The following is a 15,371-nucleotide window of genomic DNA, read 5'->3' on the forward strand; positions in this document are numbered from 1 at the left end:
AATAAAAGTCTTGGCAGAGATAACTCATTTTTCTGATTTTTTTTTCTTCCTTCCCTGCAATACTTTCTCCAGTTACCCAGCCAGGGTAAAAGAAGGAAGGAAAGATTGAAAATCCTCTGAGGTGGGTGGAATATCACAGGTTTCAGGGGAGACAGTATTAACTTAAATGTCAGAGGCCTTGGACTTCTGACCTGGTTCCTGAACACTGAGTCTTCCTCTTGCCTGCTTCAGTAAATGCTTTCTATTCTCCATATTAGTCATTCTCATGACAGGCTTCATGATGGCCACAGCTGCTTACAAATGACTTTGCGCTCATAGCCATTTCCATTTTCCGGAGCTACAAAAGCAGCTATCTCCATGGGGATTTTCCTGAAGGGTGTAACATAGTTTAGAGAGCCATACATATATTTCGCATATATTTTACATATGATTTGCAGTCTGTTCTAAGGCAATTTTGACTTTGCATGTCTTATCTTTTTCTCCTCTTGTTCCTGTCTGTACTCTGGGAATCTGTGCACCCTGAAAGACAAAATATTGCAGTAGAAAGGGAAGAGGAAAGGTTTAAGAATCAGACCCCCACTGGGATCCAGAATGGTCCCTGGATCCAGCTAGGGTGATAATTTTCAAGGTGTGACATCAGATAGAATTATTATTTTTTTTTTTTTGCATTTTGAAATATTCATTTTTTTTTTCTTTATTGCTTGTCACTCAAAGGGTCATCCAAGCCCAGCTTCTGTTTCCTACCTACTCTTAAGTGAACTTCTATGGTCCTGAATTTTGAGTCATAGTTGAGAATCTGTTCAAATCCAGAGCTTCTGGTAAAAGTGTCTTAGAATTGGTTTTGCTTCCATGAGCCCCAAGTCCAGCCTAAACATTATCTTTTGGCAGCCCTGAAAAATCAGTCCCAGAATAAGTGACAAACTTCAAACCCAGCTAGGTGGTGGTCCTGGGGCTGGCAGTGTGGCCTGGGGAGCCACCGGTGATGTGCATGCATTTTGACCCTCTGCTTCTGAGGTTGACAAGAAGCCTATCTTCATTTTAACTCCTTTCTCATCAAACACACATAACACATCCAGCATAGATCCCACTTTCTTTCTTGCTAATTTGTCCTACTCAGTTAAGATATTTTGAGCATTACTTTGTGTAATCTTGTGTTGCAAAGTCATATAGTTTCATTTTATTTTCCAAATAAAAAGACTTTTTAGAATATTTTAATGTTAAATATGTTTGGAAAAAAAGATGAACCTCTACTACTAATCTCAGTAACCCCACCTCCATCCCAGGTTACAACACAGAGCTGCTGACACTCTCCTTAAAGGGTCTTTCTTTCACGTTCACTTTTCACCCTGAGGGTGCTGACTCTCTTCCATGAAGGGGTTATGGTAAGTCCTTGTGTTCATCCTGACTTCCCTCTTACCATAGTCCTACAGTGTTAAATGTACACTGGGCATTTTTGCTTGAGTGAGCCTTCTTTTTCTTCAACTCATCATGCCTGAAACAGAAGCTACTCTATCCTCACTCCTAATCCATCTCCCACCCCACGCGTCTCACCTTCCTATTTCTGAATTGCTTCCTGCTATCTCCTGTCCACTTTCCCCCTGATGTATCTCATCCATCATCAAAGCCACTGGATCCTCTTTCTCCCTTTTTCTTTCTGCTGCCATGATGCTCATTTGGGTCCATGACTGATCTTCTGCCTTCATCTCCTTCCATCTAATCCATTCTATCCATATTATCACAAAGCAGTCTTCCTCAACAGCTTTTTCCCTGGGTCATTCTCTTGCTCATGAACCCTCAGTTTCTTCCAACAGCTGCAAGATCAAGTCCATTTTCCTTAACCTTCAAGCTCTGGGCCTCCATACTCTGATCCCTAGGACAATCTTTCACTCCTTCTTTATGTGAGCTATTTATATGTATTCTTTCCTTTATTTATACAGTATATATTCACTGATTGGTCATTGGTAGCACTGCCATGTGCTTAGCAGTGCCAGAGTTGTTCTGAAAAGTTAAACAGGAATGTCTTTACAAATGTACTTTGTGGTCTTGGGAGCTGGTGGTACTGGTTGGACTGTTCACCAACTCTCTAAATCTTGAAGCATCTTCCAAGGCCTGTTCTCTGAGCACCCACCATCCTCCTGTTAGTCCTTCTATGTCTAATTGTCTGGTTACTTGATACTTAGCAATTCCCATTCATTCCTCATTCAATCACCAAGCATACACCCGGCACCTACTATGTGTCAGGCCCTATAATAGGTTTGCTTCACACATCAGTACATGTTCAGAGCATAATGTAAAGACAACAACCCTTATATAGCTTTTTTAGATTTATATGATTTATTTTACCCTCAAAATAATGTATAAAATAGATAATGTCATCCATATTTTATAAATAGGAAAAATCCAAGTCCAGAAATGTTTAGCAACTTCTGTAGGGTTACAAGCTAGAAAGTAGCAGAGTTGAAATTCAAATCTGTTTCTGGAGTCCTTAACCCCTGAGTTTCACATGAGGTGCCAGTATACATCATGTGTGTTTGTGTAACTATAAACACATGAACTTCTTCTCAGCTGGGCTCTAAACTCCTAAAAGTCATGGATGCTGTATTATACATTCTTGTATTCACACCTGCCTATCCAGTCTTTGCATGTAGAAGGCACTTGAACTGTTTGCTTGATTGGCTGTTGGTTTTTCCATGTACTGTTGAGGAGTCTGAGATTTTTAGCACCAACTGGGGGTGTTTTGAAGGATTAGGTGGAGACAGAATTTCAGAATAGACCTGAATACTCCAGAATTCTTCGTTTCCAGTTCTTAACTCCATGAGCCATGAGGATAGGGTTATACAAGAAAAGAGACTGATGTAAAAGCTCTTGGAAGTGAAATAAAATTCCCTTCACAAAAAGCAGAATAAAACTCAAATCATGTTATACTTACACAGTCCACCCCTCCCCCATCCTGCTTCCTGTTACACTTACTCCTGTCCATTTACTTTATTGCCTGCAAAACCAGAGTTTTGGCATTAGGTTCCCAGATCTGCTTTCCTGGTTTAGTATTTCTATTTAAGGCTTTTTTAAGTTGAAGAAGATGAACATTTGACTTGAGTGGCAATACTGCAAGTACATATGTGGTTTAATAAAACCTGATAAGTACGTACTTGAATTTAAAAAACACAGGTGGTAGGTTATTTGCATTTTAAAAGGATTCTTCCCTTCATAAAAGGATCCACTGCAGGGTTCCTTTAAAAATCCAATTCCTCTTAGTGCATTTATCATATAATTTAATTTACCAAATTTGATTTATCTGCCATCCCAAAGAGGTAGCTCTCAAGTTTCAGGGACCTTGGGAACCACTTGGGCAACTTACATACAATTCAGATCTTGTCCCTGCTCCTCCCCAATATTTGAATTCATTATGTCTGGGGTCGAGTCCAGCATCCTTGTTTTTTTTTTTTTTTGTTTTTTTTTTTTTTTGTTTCTTTGTTTGCAAGCATCTCCAGGTGGTTGATACAGGTCACCAGTGACATACACAGGAATTGAGCCCAATTGTAGAGGTTTCCCCAGGGGCGGAGGACCCCTTACTACCAAGTGTCTTGCTTATTCTTCATTTTGGTAAATTATAAAAATATTTGTTTGAGTCAAGTAGACTCTTCAGCTCTTTCCTACTTACTGTCCTGTAGTTGCCAAGTACCTTTAATCTCAGGTGTTAAATAGTTGCTTTTTTTTAGTACCCTATTTGACTTTTAAGTATCTTTTAGGATTTTTCCTGTTCCCATTTCTTAAAGCTGACAAGGCTCTTGTGAACGGTTGCCTACTAATTTCATACATTCCCCTTTCCAGACACCCCACCTTCTTTTCCTCATCCCTTCACTTTGTGCTCTTGATAGGGATGCTAAAGACTGTGATATGGTCCAGAAAAATCAGGCATTGTAGGAGTAGTTATTTCTGTGAAGGTTTCCCATAGTCAAATCTGAGGCCTTTTCTCCTCTCTCCTTACTATCTTACTACCCCCAAAAATTAGACTTAATTTTTAAAAAATCATTAAAATGTCTTGCTTTGACATGATTCTATTTCTGTGAGTACTGAGAATACAGCAATGAATGCCATAACAGTGTATTTAAAATATGATTACAGTTTAATGAAATTTCTTTAAAAAAAAATAGACTCCATGACATTTATGGCACATGTATTTAATGTATCACTGATCTTTTAAAAGTCAGTTGCTTGACCTATATTTTGCCTCTGATTACTTTTGTAAATCTCTAGTAATCTCCGAAAACATTTAGAGATTTCCATACTTCAGAGTTTTTTCTCCTTTATTAATCTCCTATATCCCTGAATTTTGCTCCAGATAAAGGTTCTCTGGGGTGATCTGGGATTTTGTGAAATATCTCCAATAATAATAGAAGCAATACAAGAGCAGAGGACTGGTGTAGTAGGTTAATGGTGGGAAATCTTTTTAAAAAATAAATTTATCAAGAGCTTATGCTTCCCTTGAAGTAAGTGGCTCTTTATAACCTTGTTTACCTTGCATAAGAATGTGGCCAGAGATTCTGGTTTTTGTTCATTGGGACTTTTTGTACTTTTTTTAAAACCTGTTCAGTGCTGGGCTGGGCCTCCCAGTTGAGTGTGTGGGACTTTCTAGGAAAACAAAAGAAGGAGAGGAGAAGTGGAAGACAAGGTATGGTTATCATGGGGCTGAGACAGGAAATAATAAGAGAAGATAATTTCAGGCAAAATAAGAGAATCCATTTTAGGTTGCAAGCAGGTACACATTTGGTATGTTCAATAGGATTAAATTTATGCAGAAAACAATATTATATCTAGAAAAATAGTTGATGGTAATCTTTGGATAGTGGGATTACAACTACTTGTTTTTTTCTTCTTTATTTGTCCGACTTTCTCCAAATTTCTACAGTGACCGTGTATTACTATTACAAGTAATTTGAAAGAAAGGAAGAAACCTACTTTGCCTGGGGTTATGAGTTGCCTTCCTAGGGATCTAGTCTTACTATATTTATCACAAATCGTAAGTATTGCATAGAACAATGGTAAAAGGAAAGTTGACCTTGTTAGTTCAACAAACAAAAGACCATCTTTTAGAGGGCAGAGCCGGCCCTCTGCCCTGCAGCAGGGAGACTGGGGTGTTGGTTTGTTGCATGCTCCTGTGTTCTGTGCCTGTCACACCTCCTGCCTCTCAAGAATTAAGAGTGTATTGCATCTGGGATTTTAACTTTGTCTTCTTTCTTTTTTTCCTTCCCTTTCCCCCGCCTCCTCCCTCTCTCCGCTCTTCTCCTTCCTCAAGGCCTCTCCCACCTCATGATGAGTGAACAAGGTAGGTGCTCTGTGCTTGTGGTCCTGCAGCTGCCTGAACTGCTTGCCTTTGTGCCTCTGGCTGGTCACTCAGAGCCTCCTCCTTGCTGGCAGGCCATTTGCTGCCTGTCCCTCCTGCTGTGGGCCAGGCTGGCAATAGGGTCACCCTGCTGTGTGTGGGGGGCACCTTTCCTGATGCATCATGGTGTCCTACCCCCACTCTCCCTGGCTTTTCCATTCTCCACCACCATTTGTCATCCCGGTCGCTGGCCCTGCTGGGCTGCCTCCAAGAGGGAAGCATGAAACAAGGCATGACCGTCGATAATGGGGGTGAACGAAGCTAATTTCAGAGCAACCAGGCGGTTAAATTCCTCCTGCTCCTCCTTGGGCCCGGCTGGGCCCCAGATTGGGGGAGAGGAGCTGGGCTTCTCCCTGAATTTCACTCTGGGTAAAGGTTTGCTTTTTGTCTCGCCCTCCATTCCATTGCCCATCTTAATGACATTCTCCCCTCCCTGGTCAAAGGAAGTCCTTGAGGGTTTGACTGTTTTCAGTTTGATATAAAAGCAAAACTCACCGAAAGAACATGCTAATGTCCTCATGGCAGGATTCTAACTCATTATACACCCTGAAGAAAACTGCATATAAAGATCTGTAAATTCAGCATCTGTAACCTAAAATATTCAAATATGCAGGGAATGAACTGTGCAGGAAATTCAGCTCAGCTAAGCATGGGGTGGGCTGTGAATGAAGCTTTTTTCTCCTAAATAAAAATTTTCCACATTATCAGCCCGAGTCAGGATTTGAGAAGTGAGCCTACTTAAAATTGTCTTTTCCTTCGTTGTTCAATTGCTACTATTGTGCTTCCTCCGAGTATTGGGATGATTGCAAGATTGGTCTTACCTGCCTTGCCCTGTCACTAAAAGACTGTACTTTAATTTTTCTTGTCTGTTTCTTTTCAAAATACACATGAGACTCAGTGCTTCTTTTGGAGAACTAAAGAAAAGAAGGATGGGTACTTCCAAATATTCCTGTTTTTCTTGGTCTTTTGAGGGGGGAAGGCAGCACTGGTGGTACTTCCCATGCCCTGGTCCCTTATGCTGGATCATCAGAATGTTTTGCCATAAAGGAAAGTATGTTCAGATCAAGGAACCACCAGGGTTAGAAGAAGATGGTTTATGGCGTCCGGGTAGTTGTGGAGGTGGGCAGGTGAAGGGCACCCTGAATTATAGCAGGTTAAGGGGGAAGCCCTCTCTTCTAATAAAAATGTATCCTGCAGACCCGAGGTCCATGATGTGAACTCCAGAAATTGCAATAAAGAGATGGAATGGTAGAGAGCAATTATGAAAAAGAAGGGGTCAGATGAGTCCCCCAGTGTTAGCTTGGACTCCTGAAGAGGCTGGGATGATGCCTGTCTTTTCTTCTTGTGGAAGTGAGGAAAGCAGGGTCAATAGCAAGTAGCCCTGAAGTGGGGGTGAGAGGATGTTCTTCATGTTTTCCTAGGGTCTTGGTATTGGTGAGTATTAAACACTTCTGTAAGAGGAGAGAGGAACTGAGTTCTATGAATGACTGAAATTTGATGCCCCAACTTCGGTGACTAGTTACACCAAAAGAGCAAGTCCTCAGAGTCCTGATGATAGGACCTCCTTCTATATTCTCTAGTCTTATGTTCCTGGCTGCCCTTCAGGAGTTCTCCCAGCTTGTACAGTGGCTTGAAGTATCAAGTGCATCAGATGGCTGATGTCATAGAGCAAAGTCTGGCAGATGGGACAGGCCAATGGGGACTTCCTTGATCTTGATTTAGCTTATTTCAGATACACTGATGCAGCATAGGAAAGCTAAATCCCAATATTGGCATGAAAAGCATTTAGAAGGCCATTTGTTATACCTTACCCTGTGCTCTAACACATATTTGTAGAGCATTCAGATGCAACCATACTCTAGGGGAAGAAGTCAGTTACCTTCTAGAAAAAGGGAAAGAAAAGATTTCAAACACAGATGTGGTGAATGCCTCTTTAGAGATGTTTTCAAAAAAGGATGCAGAATTCTTCTGGGTGACTGGTGCTACTAAGATTTTAAGTTGCCTCTTGCAGCTTAATCCATTTTTTAATGAGATCCTTTGACTTCATTCTTCTTCCTCTCCTTTCCCATTTCCCAGCTCCTTGTCCCTTCTCACCCTCCTGATAATGACCTCAACACTAATATTCTTCTGCCTATCAATACTCCTTGCCTCCTCTTTATTCCTTCCCTGAAAGAAAGAGGCTTCTGTCTGGTTCCAACTGGATCTCCAGAATTTGTTTTGATGTCCATAAATATGTGTGAATATTTATGTATGTTGTGTGTGCATCACCTGTACATGTATGTTATACTCTTGGTTCTCATGACCATATTAATGCTGGGAAAAGATAAGAGAAACTTAAAGTCTCTGAGACTTTCCCTAATTGTTATTAAATTGTTTAAGTGCGTGCAATTTCACATACATGTGACTGTGCAGTGCTTTTGCATGCTGACTGTCATGTTGCTGAGGATGGGACAGGAAGAAATGAGTGGGACCAAGCTTACAATGGAAGCAGCCTTGCTGTCAATGTTTACTGCTTGTTTAAGCTTCCCATTGTATGTTTGTTTTATGCTGACTCTTGGGATGTTGCAATGCTACTGCCTTTGCTGTCTGTTGTAGATCTGTTATGTGTGTTGTGTCTCTGAGTGGGTCTCTCATGTGCTGATATTTCTCTCCTTTCTCTCGCTTTCTCTTGCTGTCTCTATTGTGGACACCATGCTTCTCCTTAACTGGACCTTCTACTTCATTTCTGTAGGTAGAAGTAAAGGTAGAGGTCACTTTATTTTTTATCATTGTAACTATCAATCTGCCTTCTGAATTATTTGTGTATACAAGGGGAATTGTTTATTCTGATGAATGCAGTCCAGATTAGAATTTAGTGCTTTTAACAACAACTTAAAAAAGAAAAAAACAATGCTGTCTTTTACCTTTGATGCACTTTGTATTCAGTGCTTGGGGGTGATTCTGAGTTAGCTTTCCTCCCTTTAAATCCAGAATGAGCCTTATGTATGAGGTCAAACTGGTTCTAGCAGGAATGGGGGGTTATGGAAGTTTTCATGCAGTGTGGAGAGTATTCTAAAATCCCCTCCGAGTAAAGCATATTGAGGGAACAGGGGAGGTGTGAATTGGTGTGCTATTGTTGCTATTATTTAGGAATAACTGAATTTGGGGGAACATTGGTGAGGGAAGGATGATAGATGAGAAAAAAGAGAGGGTTGGCAACCTGCCTGAATTTTTATTTAGGGTAGAATTTGGGGGATACTTGTTTATTGCTTTATTTTCCTTCTGTTGTATTTCCTGTATGTGTGGGAGTTGGAATTTTTTGATGACAGGTGATAGGTTAAGAAGGATGGGACTGGGGTGTGTGGAGGAATCTAGGAATATAAATGTATTATATTGTAAGGAGGAAGGAGAATTTTAATATGAAAAGTCAGCCTTGTGCCAGGTGGGCTGGGAAAAGGAGCGGCCCTGAGCGGGTGGGCTTGCTGCCGAGCTCTGACATGCTGTTCAGGCGTCACACCTTTGGGTAGCACAGCTCACTCATCCATTCCTAATCAAAGCTGTCAGAGATTCGAGCCCGGAGAACCTGGCTCGCCGGCTCAAATTGGATTAGCTGTTCGGGAGTGAAGGGAGAGGTTAATTGATAAATTATAAATATGTATCTGCATCCAGCTCTCCCCTCTTCTTCCCTAACTCTCCAGCCCCTATCTTGGTGAAGCTGTGTGCAGCTGCTTCCTTCAAAAATTGGCAAATAGCAAGATAGGAGATATGAAATCTGGCAGGAGCATTTGGAAGAGAGAAGGGGCTGACATTTTTGAAAATGCTGATTTGAAGGCTAGCCTATGCACTGACCATCTTTTATTTGAGTTTTATACTTTTCTGGATTTGGTAAAAGTTCTGTATGGTTGCCTTGGAAGCAGTTCAGTCTTTTCCACGTTGGGGCTGGTTGATGGTCTGTTCCTTTTATGCTAATCCTAGGTGGGTTCATTCTCAGAAATCTATATTGAGACACCCTTACCCCCTTGCTTGGTGGGTGGGAAAAGGGAAGAGAGAGAGAGAGAGAGGAATAGAGATCAGAGGGGTACTCCTGGCTGGACCTCCACCTCTCTACTGACACAGCTTACTGTAAGGCTGCCAGTGATCTTGTGGGCCACGTCATCAATCTGCCCAGGGCTCAACCTCTCTGAAACATGTGGTATTGGTCATTTGTACCATCTCCCATTGGCTTCTGCAGTACATTAGAGTCTCTCTTTTTCCTCAATCCCCTGTAATAAGTGTTTTTAAGTTTTACATGGGTCTTACATTCTGTCTCTGGGTCTCTGCTGCCATATGCCTAGCTTTTGCTATCACATGGAGTGCTTCTATGTGCCAGTTACTGTGTTATGGGTTTTTGTGTACCTATTTTTACAGCTCTTCCTCGAGGTGAATGGTGGCATTATTTTTCTTTTATGGACAAGGATAAAAAGGCCCAGGAGTTCAATAACTTAAGTCAGGAAGCTACTAAGAGGGAATCCAAACTGGAATCACATCTCTATACTGCATCTCATGGATTCAAGGCTGACGTCCCTGTATCTGCCTCCTTCCTACCTCCTGGGCACCAATCTGTCTTAAGTTCCAACCTGCCACCTTGCATTTGCTATAACACATGTTCATATAAGTATCACCTAGGACTGTCACCTCACTATGTCCAAAGTCCATTTGTATCATCTGTCTACCATCCAACTTCCTTTTGTGATGTCCCTATTCTTGTTTTTGGAGCCCCATTCTCCTTATCACCCAGGCTCAAAACCCTGGAATTACTTTCTGTCCTCCTTCCTAAATCTTCCTACTCCTGGGCAATCAGTTGAGAGCTGTTGAAATTCTCCTCTGGCATGTCTTTTACATCTCTACTGTCAACCCCTTAGTTAAGTTCTTGGTCAACCCCTATTAAGTCATGGTCCTCTTCGGCTAGTCTCCCTGCAGCTGTTTGCTTCCAGTCTGTCCCGTAACTGGGAACTATGTGAACTCTGATGTCCACCAAATGGGGTGCACAATTAGCCATCTCACTCTTGAAGCCTTCCAGTGGGGCTCTTTCTCCCTTTAACTTTCTTTTCTGTCCAACAGAGGTGTGAGTTGGCTCTTCCAGCCAAACAGGATGCTGAATAACCCTACTAGACTTTCTCCATGTTCTGGCTTTTCTTATTTGTTCTCTCCCCTTAATTAGCCTCTCCACCCCTCTATTTCTGTCCACTGAAATCATTCATAGAATCCATTTCCTGCTTGATGCTGTACTTGAGTACTCCATGCAGAATCAAGCCCTCCCACCATGTATCTCTCTAACAATTTATATTAAAGTGATTTGGGAATCAAACTATCCCTCTCAATTAGGCTGCAGGTATGTTGAAGACAAACATATTTATTTGTTAATGTCCAGATGTGTCTATCCTAGTGTGTTGTATGTGGAAGGGACTCAAAATCTCTAATCCTCCTTACCCGACTGTCAGTCATCTTCCTAAAAGTGAAAATAAAGCAAAATTTAAATCGGATCATGAAGCTCATCTGCTCAAAAGCTTTTGGTGGTTTCTCTTGTGCAATTGCCAAGGTGCCTTCTCTGCTTTATGTTTTACAATGCCATTACCTACTCCCCACTATCACCCTTGCCAGTGCACCAGTCTCCTAAAGCCCTCAGCTCCCCCTGCATGAATCCCCACTGTTTTCTGCTTTTGGGATTTTGCTCAAACTCTACTCTTGCTTGAATGTTCTTGAACACTTATCTCCCTCATCATCGTTGGTGGTCCAAGTCTCTTGGCTCTTCTAGACTGTGCTTCTGTTTTCAGGTACCTACACTGAACTGCCTTGTACCAGGTGTGTTCATGTGTTTCAGTCATAACTCCACCCCAACAAAGAATGGAGGCTATGTCTTGACCATCAATGTCACCTGTACTGCATGGGCTCATGTTTGGTCCAAAGTTGTACTTGGTGAATGCTCAAAGAATTGAATAATGTTTAACTGAACTGCACAATTGGTTTTAGATATACAGGAGGTGGAGAGGAATTGAGATTTTTGGCAGTGATTTTAATGGGTTACTCTACTAATCAACCCGTCTCCCTTCTCACTATCCTTAATACCTCCACCCACTGAGCCAAGAGCCCCAAGGTCATGGAGTGAGATAGTTGTCCAGTTCCTTGCTCATAAGGGCCATCTTTTGGTTCTGTGGGTGCAAATGTCAGAGGTAAATGGTTATAGATTACACCACAATGAAAGGTGGAATATCTTGGATTTCTTCTTAGGAGCCTGTCAAAGAAAAGAATAAATGTACCTCAGATTTTTTGCTGTTTAAAAGCTGAGAAATGAAACAGAACACCCAGAGAGGAAAGGGTTGTGAAGTTTACAAAACTGAGCAAGATGTTTAGCTTATAATAATAACCACTACATTCAGGAAGGCTATGGGGCAGCATGGGGCCAAAAAATAGTGTGACTTGACATAGAAATGGCTGCACAGAGGGACTTCTTCAGTAACCAGCACTGGTCAGCTCTCAGACTCGATTTTGACAGCCTCTGTTTAAGGTCAAGAGTGTGTTCCTTTCTCATTTTCTTGTCCATTTGGGGATTGTGCATGTCTGGGTTAGGTGAGCAATCAGTTTTTCTTGAAACTAACCTTGGAGCAGGAGTTGCAGACCCAAATATCCACAGGGACCCAATAGGTTTCATAAAGTAATAGATCTAGGGGTAAAAGAAATCACAGGGCAAGGGAAGCAATAAGTGGGTTAGGAACTGTGGCAAACCAGAGCACAAAATCCCATTGAGGGCAGTGGCCTCTACTCTGTTCCAGTTGGTCTTTGCTATGCAAGGCCCAGTGTCACCAGAGCCTGAAGATAAGCCAAAAGTTGTTCTTTAAGAAGGTTTGCTCTTGGCGCTATTCTATGTGGGCACTTAGACACAGGTCTGTGTGGTACATACCAAGTGAGTTGGCCCAAATGATACAAGTTTTTGACCTTTGGATGAGAAGGAAGGTAGAGTGGACTATTTCTCCAAGATTTCTTACTGGCTGTCAATAATGGAAGGAAGTCACTGGCAGTGTGCTTAATGTTCTCTTGGCCTCGGTCAGGGTACAGGAATCCTTCCTTCCTCCCCTTGGTGATGCTGGCAGAGAGTCCAATCCCTGTGTCAGGCAAAGCTGGTTTTGGTGAGTAGCATGCACACATATGGGAGGGGATGGGGAAATCTGAGAATGACTGGAAAAGAGGTAACTAACATCTTTAAGAGTCACCAACAACTGGCAACAGGAAGGGTGGCTAGGTGGCACCCAATTCTTTTTCCTTTACAGAACTATTTGGTTACTGGACTAGATAGTTGATCCTATAATCTGTTCTAGTCCTTTAGGATTTAAAGACCCCTTTGGATTTATTTGCACGTGTGTTTCCTCTGTGGATTTGATCATTGGCCTTCTAATGCTGAACCAATCAACACTGGCCAAACTGGGAAGCAATAATCAAGCTACATGAACTTGAATGTGATTTCATGTAGATTGTATTTTGCTGGTAATAACATTTTTAAGAAAGCTGATTTTAGGAGTTGAGGCCCTCTTGTCCCTACTAGGACTTGAGAGTCCTGCAAATAAGTTACTGCCTGATAGCCAACTATTTATGCAAACTAGTAAAGGCAATGCCAGCTACTAATTATGAAAATAAACTCATCTGTGCTCTATAAATACCTAATTATAATAAAATAGGGGCAATATTACATTCCATCTCGTCTCATCTGTTTCTCATCTACCACTGATTTGTCCTCTTGACAATGAATAAAATCACTTTGTTTTTTAAAAAAGTCTGTTTTCCATGTTTCCCCCCCTTCTTTTAATGTTTCAAAGTCTTTGGGGGAAAATAGATTTATTTCAAACATAAAGAAGTAAATTGCCTAATTTTAGCAGCTCTCTGCTTTTGGCAGTGATGTCTTTAAAACGGTGCTTAAAACCATGAAAAGCGGTTTTACTTCTTTCCTTGAGTAGAAATTTTCATTGGAGACTAAAGACTTTTTTTTTGCATAATTGTTCTTAGGAGCATTTAAAAACTGTAAATGCAAACAGTCAATTTATTAATCAAATCTAAGGCATCTATGAAATGTTTCAATTGAATTCCAATTGACAGTACATAAAAGAATTTCACAGATTTCTCAGCAACATGTGTGTTTCTTCCTCCTCAATTATCAATTTGGATCTATTGATTACTGACAGATTTTATGTCTGTGTATATGTTTCATAAAGTACTTTTTCCTCCAAGGTATGAAGAGTAATCTACTTTATATAGACCTTTGCTTATTAAGTCAAGTTGGTTAATCCTAAGGGATGCATAATTTTTAACTGTCAATCTATATGAACACACACGGAAACTTGACTTTGGTAGGATCTGCAGGTAAAGGTTGTTTTGAATCAAACTATATTATCTTTATGATGCATCTCATTTATAAAGATCTAAAAGAGTTGCCTGGTGAAAAATATTTAAGAGAACAAGTACAGGGCATTTCCTTCTGTGCTCAGGCTTGTATTTGCTGTGGTCTGCTTCTCAGGTATGCAGAGCCATGTCTATGTGTCTGGATATAGGTGCATTTCCTCCAAATATCTATTAATAGGTTTGTGCTGGCATATTATGTTTGCATATGTAGCACCCATTTATAGGTATAATGAAAATAATAGTCTGAATTTAGCAGTCTTTGCTTCAGCATTAGAAAAGCAATGTTTATTCAGTGTTCTGCAAATACTGATGGAGACCCAACAACCTACCAGGTGCTGAGTACCCAGGACCCCTCTGACATTTTGCAAGGACAGTCAGTGGGAGTTTGAGAACTACTTTAACACAACCACCTCTTCTAAAGCAAAAAGGCTTGAATACATTTATTACAATTTATTATTATTCAATTTATTACAGTTTTTAATTTTTTTTTTATTTTAAAGGGAAAATGTTAGGTGATCATTCAGGTATTTAAATCACCCACCCTTTAGAATCAGAAAAGAGAATATACTATGTGTGAACAGGTAGGGATTTTTCATTTGTTCATTATTTTTTTTGGGGGGGTGGTATGCATGTTGTAAAGTACATTTAAAAGGGCATGTTTTTAAGCATACAGCTCAGAGGTCTTCAGTCTATTTATACCCATGTAAATATTGTCCAGGCTGAGATGCAGTATGTGTTCACCACCCCATGAGTTTGTCATGCCATTTTCTGCCGTCTAGTTTTATTCTGTGTGTTTATTCTCCTTTCCCTGCAAAACTGTGTGCATTACTGTAACAGTCAATAGGCAGGTGCTAGCTTGCTTTGTTTCATTAAGAAGGATTAACCTTGTGAGAAACCAAGGCATTGTGGTCCTCTCTGTGTGTAAACAGAGTCACAAATGTTGTCCTCTTGCGGGGGAGCTTTGCTCTGTTTTTGGTGAAGCTCAGGTTTCCCTCTGCACAAAGAGACTATCTAATTGATATCATTGGATTTTTCTCTTCTTTTTCCTGAGGCATTCAGTATTGAGGAGAATAGCAGAGGTGGAAAGACCATATGCTTTGTAAAAAACCAGACTAATAACACTTTCTGATGGACGTCTGATTTGAAAAGTGCCGCATCTTTCATTAAAATTTACATGTAAAGTAAGGGCAGGCACGGTGACATGAAAGCTAATGTAACTTGCACATCTTGACATAATAACAATCACAAGAAACTGGAGATCCCAGATGGCAGCTTGGCCTTTGCCATCCTTTTAATAAGCTACTAACTGCTAATTATTTCAGTCTTTTGGGCAAGTTAATTTACTGTTGACTCTTAAAGAGATACTGCTCTTTTTTTTACCCCGACCTACACAAAACAGAGCCTTTCCACCTGGAGCTTTGGAAAGTGCTTCTGCGTAGGTTGGAAGCATTCCAGCCGATTATAGCAACAATGGCAAGTATTGGGGTGAAAATGTGGCTTAATAAAAATATTTCCTTGGGTTTTTTTGAATATAGATATTTTTTAAAAAACCTTTTGACTAAGGATCCACTGTGTGTTCAAG

The 15,371-nt window shown here is 40.8% G+C and overlaps 1 protein-coding gene across 9 annotated transcripts in view; it reads left to right on the forward strand.

Annotated features, from left to right (window-relative positions):
* The window catches only part of Nrxn3 (neurexin 3), a 1,546,128-nt gene that overhangs the window by 110,191 nt on the left and 1,420,566 nt on the right, over positions 1–15,371 (forward strand). For all 9 annotated transcript variants that reach the window (XR_007107214.1, XR_007107215.1, XR_007107216.1 and 6 more), the window contains exons 4-5: positions 5,297–5,326; positions 8,115–8,126. Coding sequence is in view for 6 of the 9 variants with exons in the window: in XM_047541186.1 (XP_047397142.1) it covers positions 5,297–5,326; positions 8,115–8,126 (42 nt within the window). In the remaining 3 variants the exon portion in view is untranslated. The remainder of the gene's footprint in view (positions 1–5,296; positions 5,327–8,114; positions 8,127–15,371) is intronic.

The sequence above is a fragment of the Sciurus carolinensis genome, chromosome 2 (genome assembly GCF_902686445.1).
Source record: "Sciurus carolinensis chromosome 2, mSciCar1.2, whole genome shotgun sequence".
In the NCBI taxonomy this organism is placed as follows: domain Eukaryota; kingdom Metazoa; phylum Chordata; class Mammalia; order Rodentia; family Sciuridae; genus Sciurus; species Sciurus carolinensis.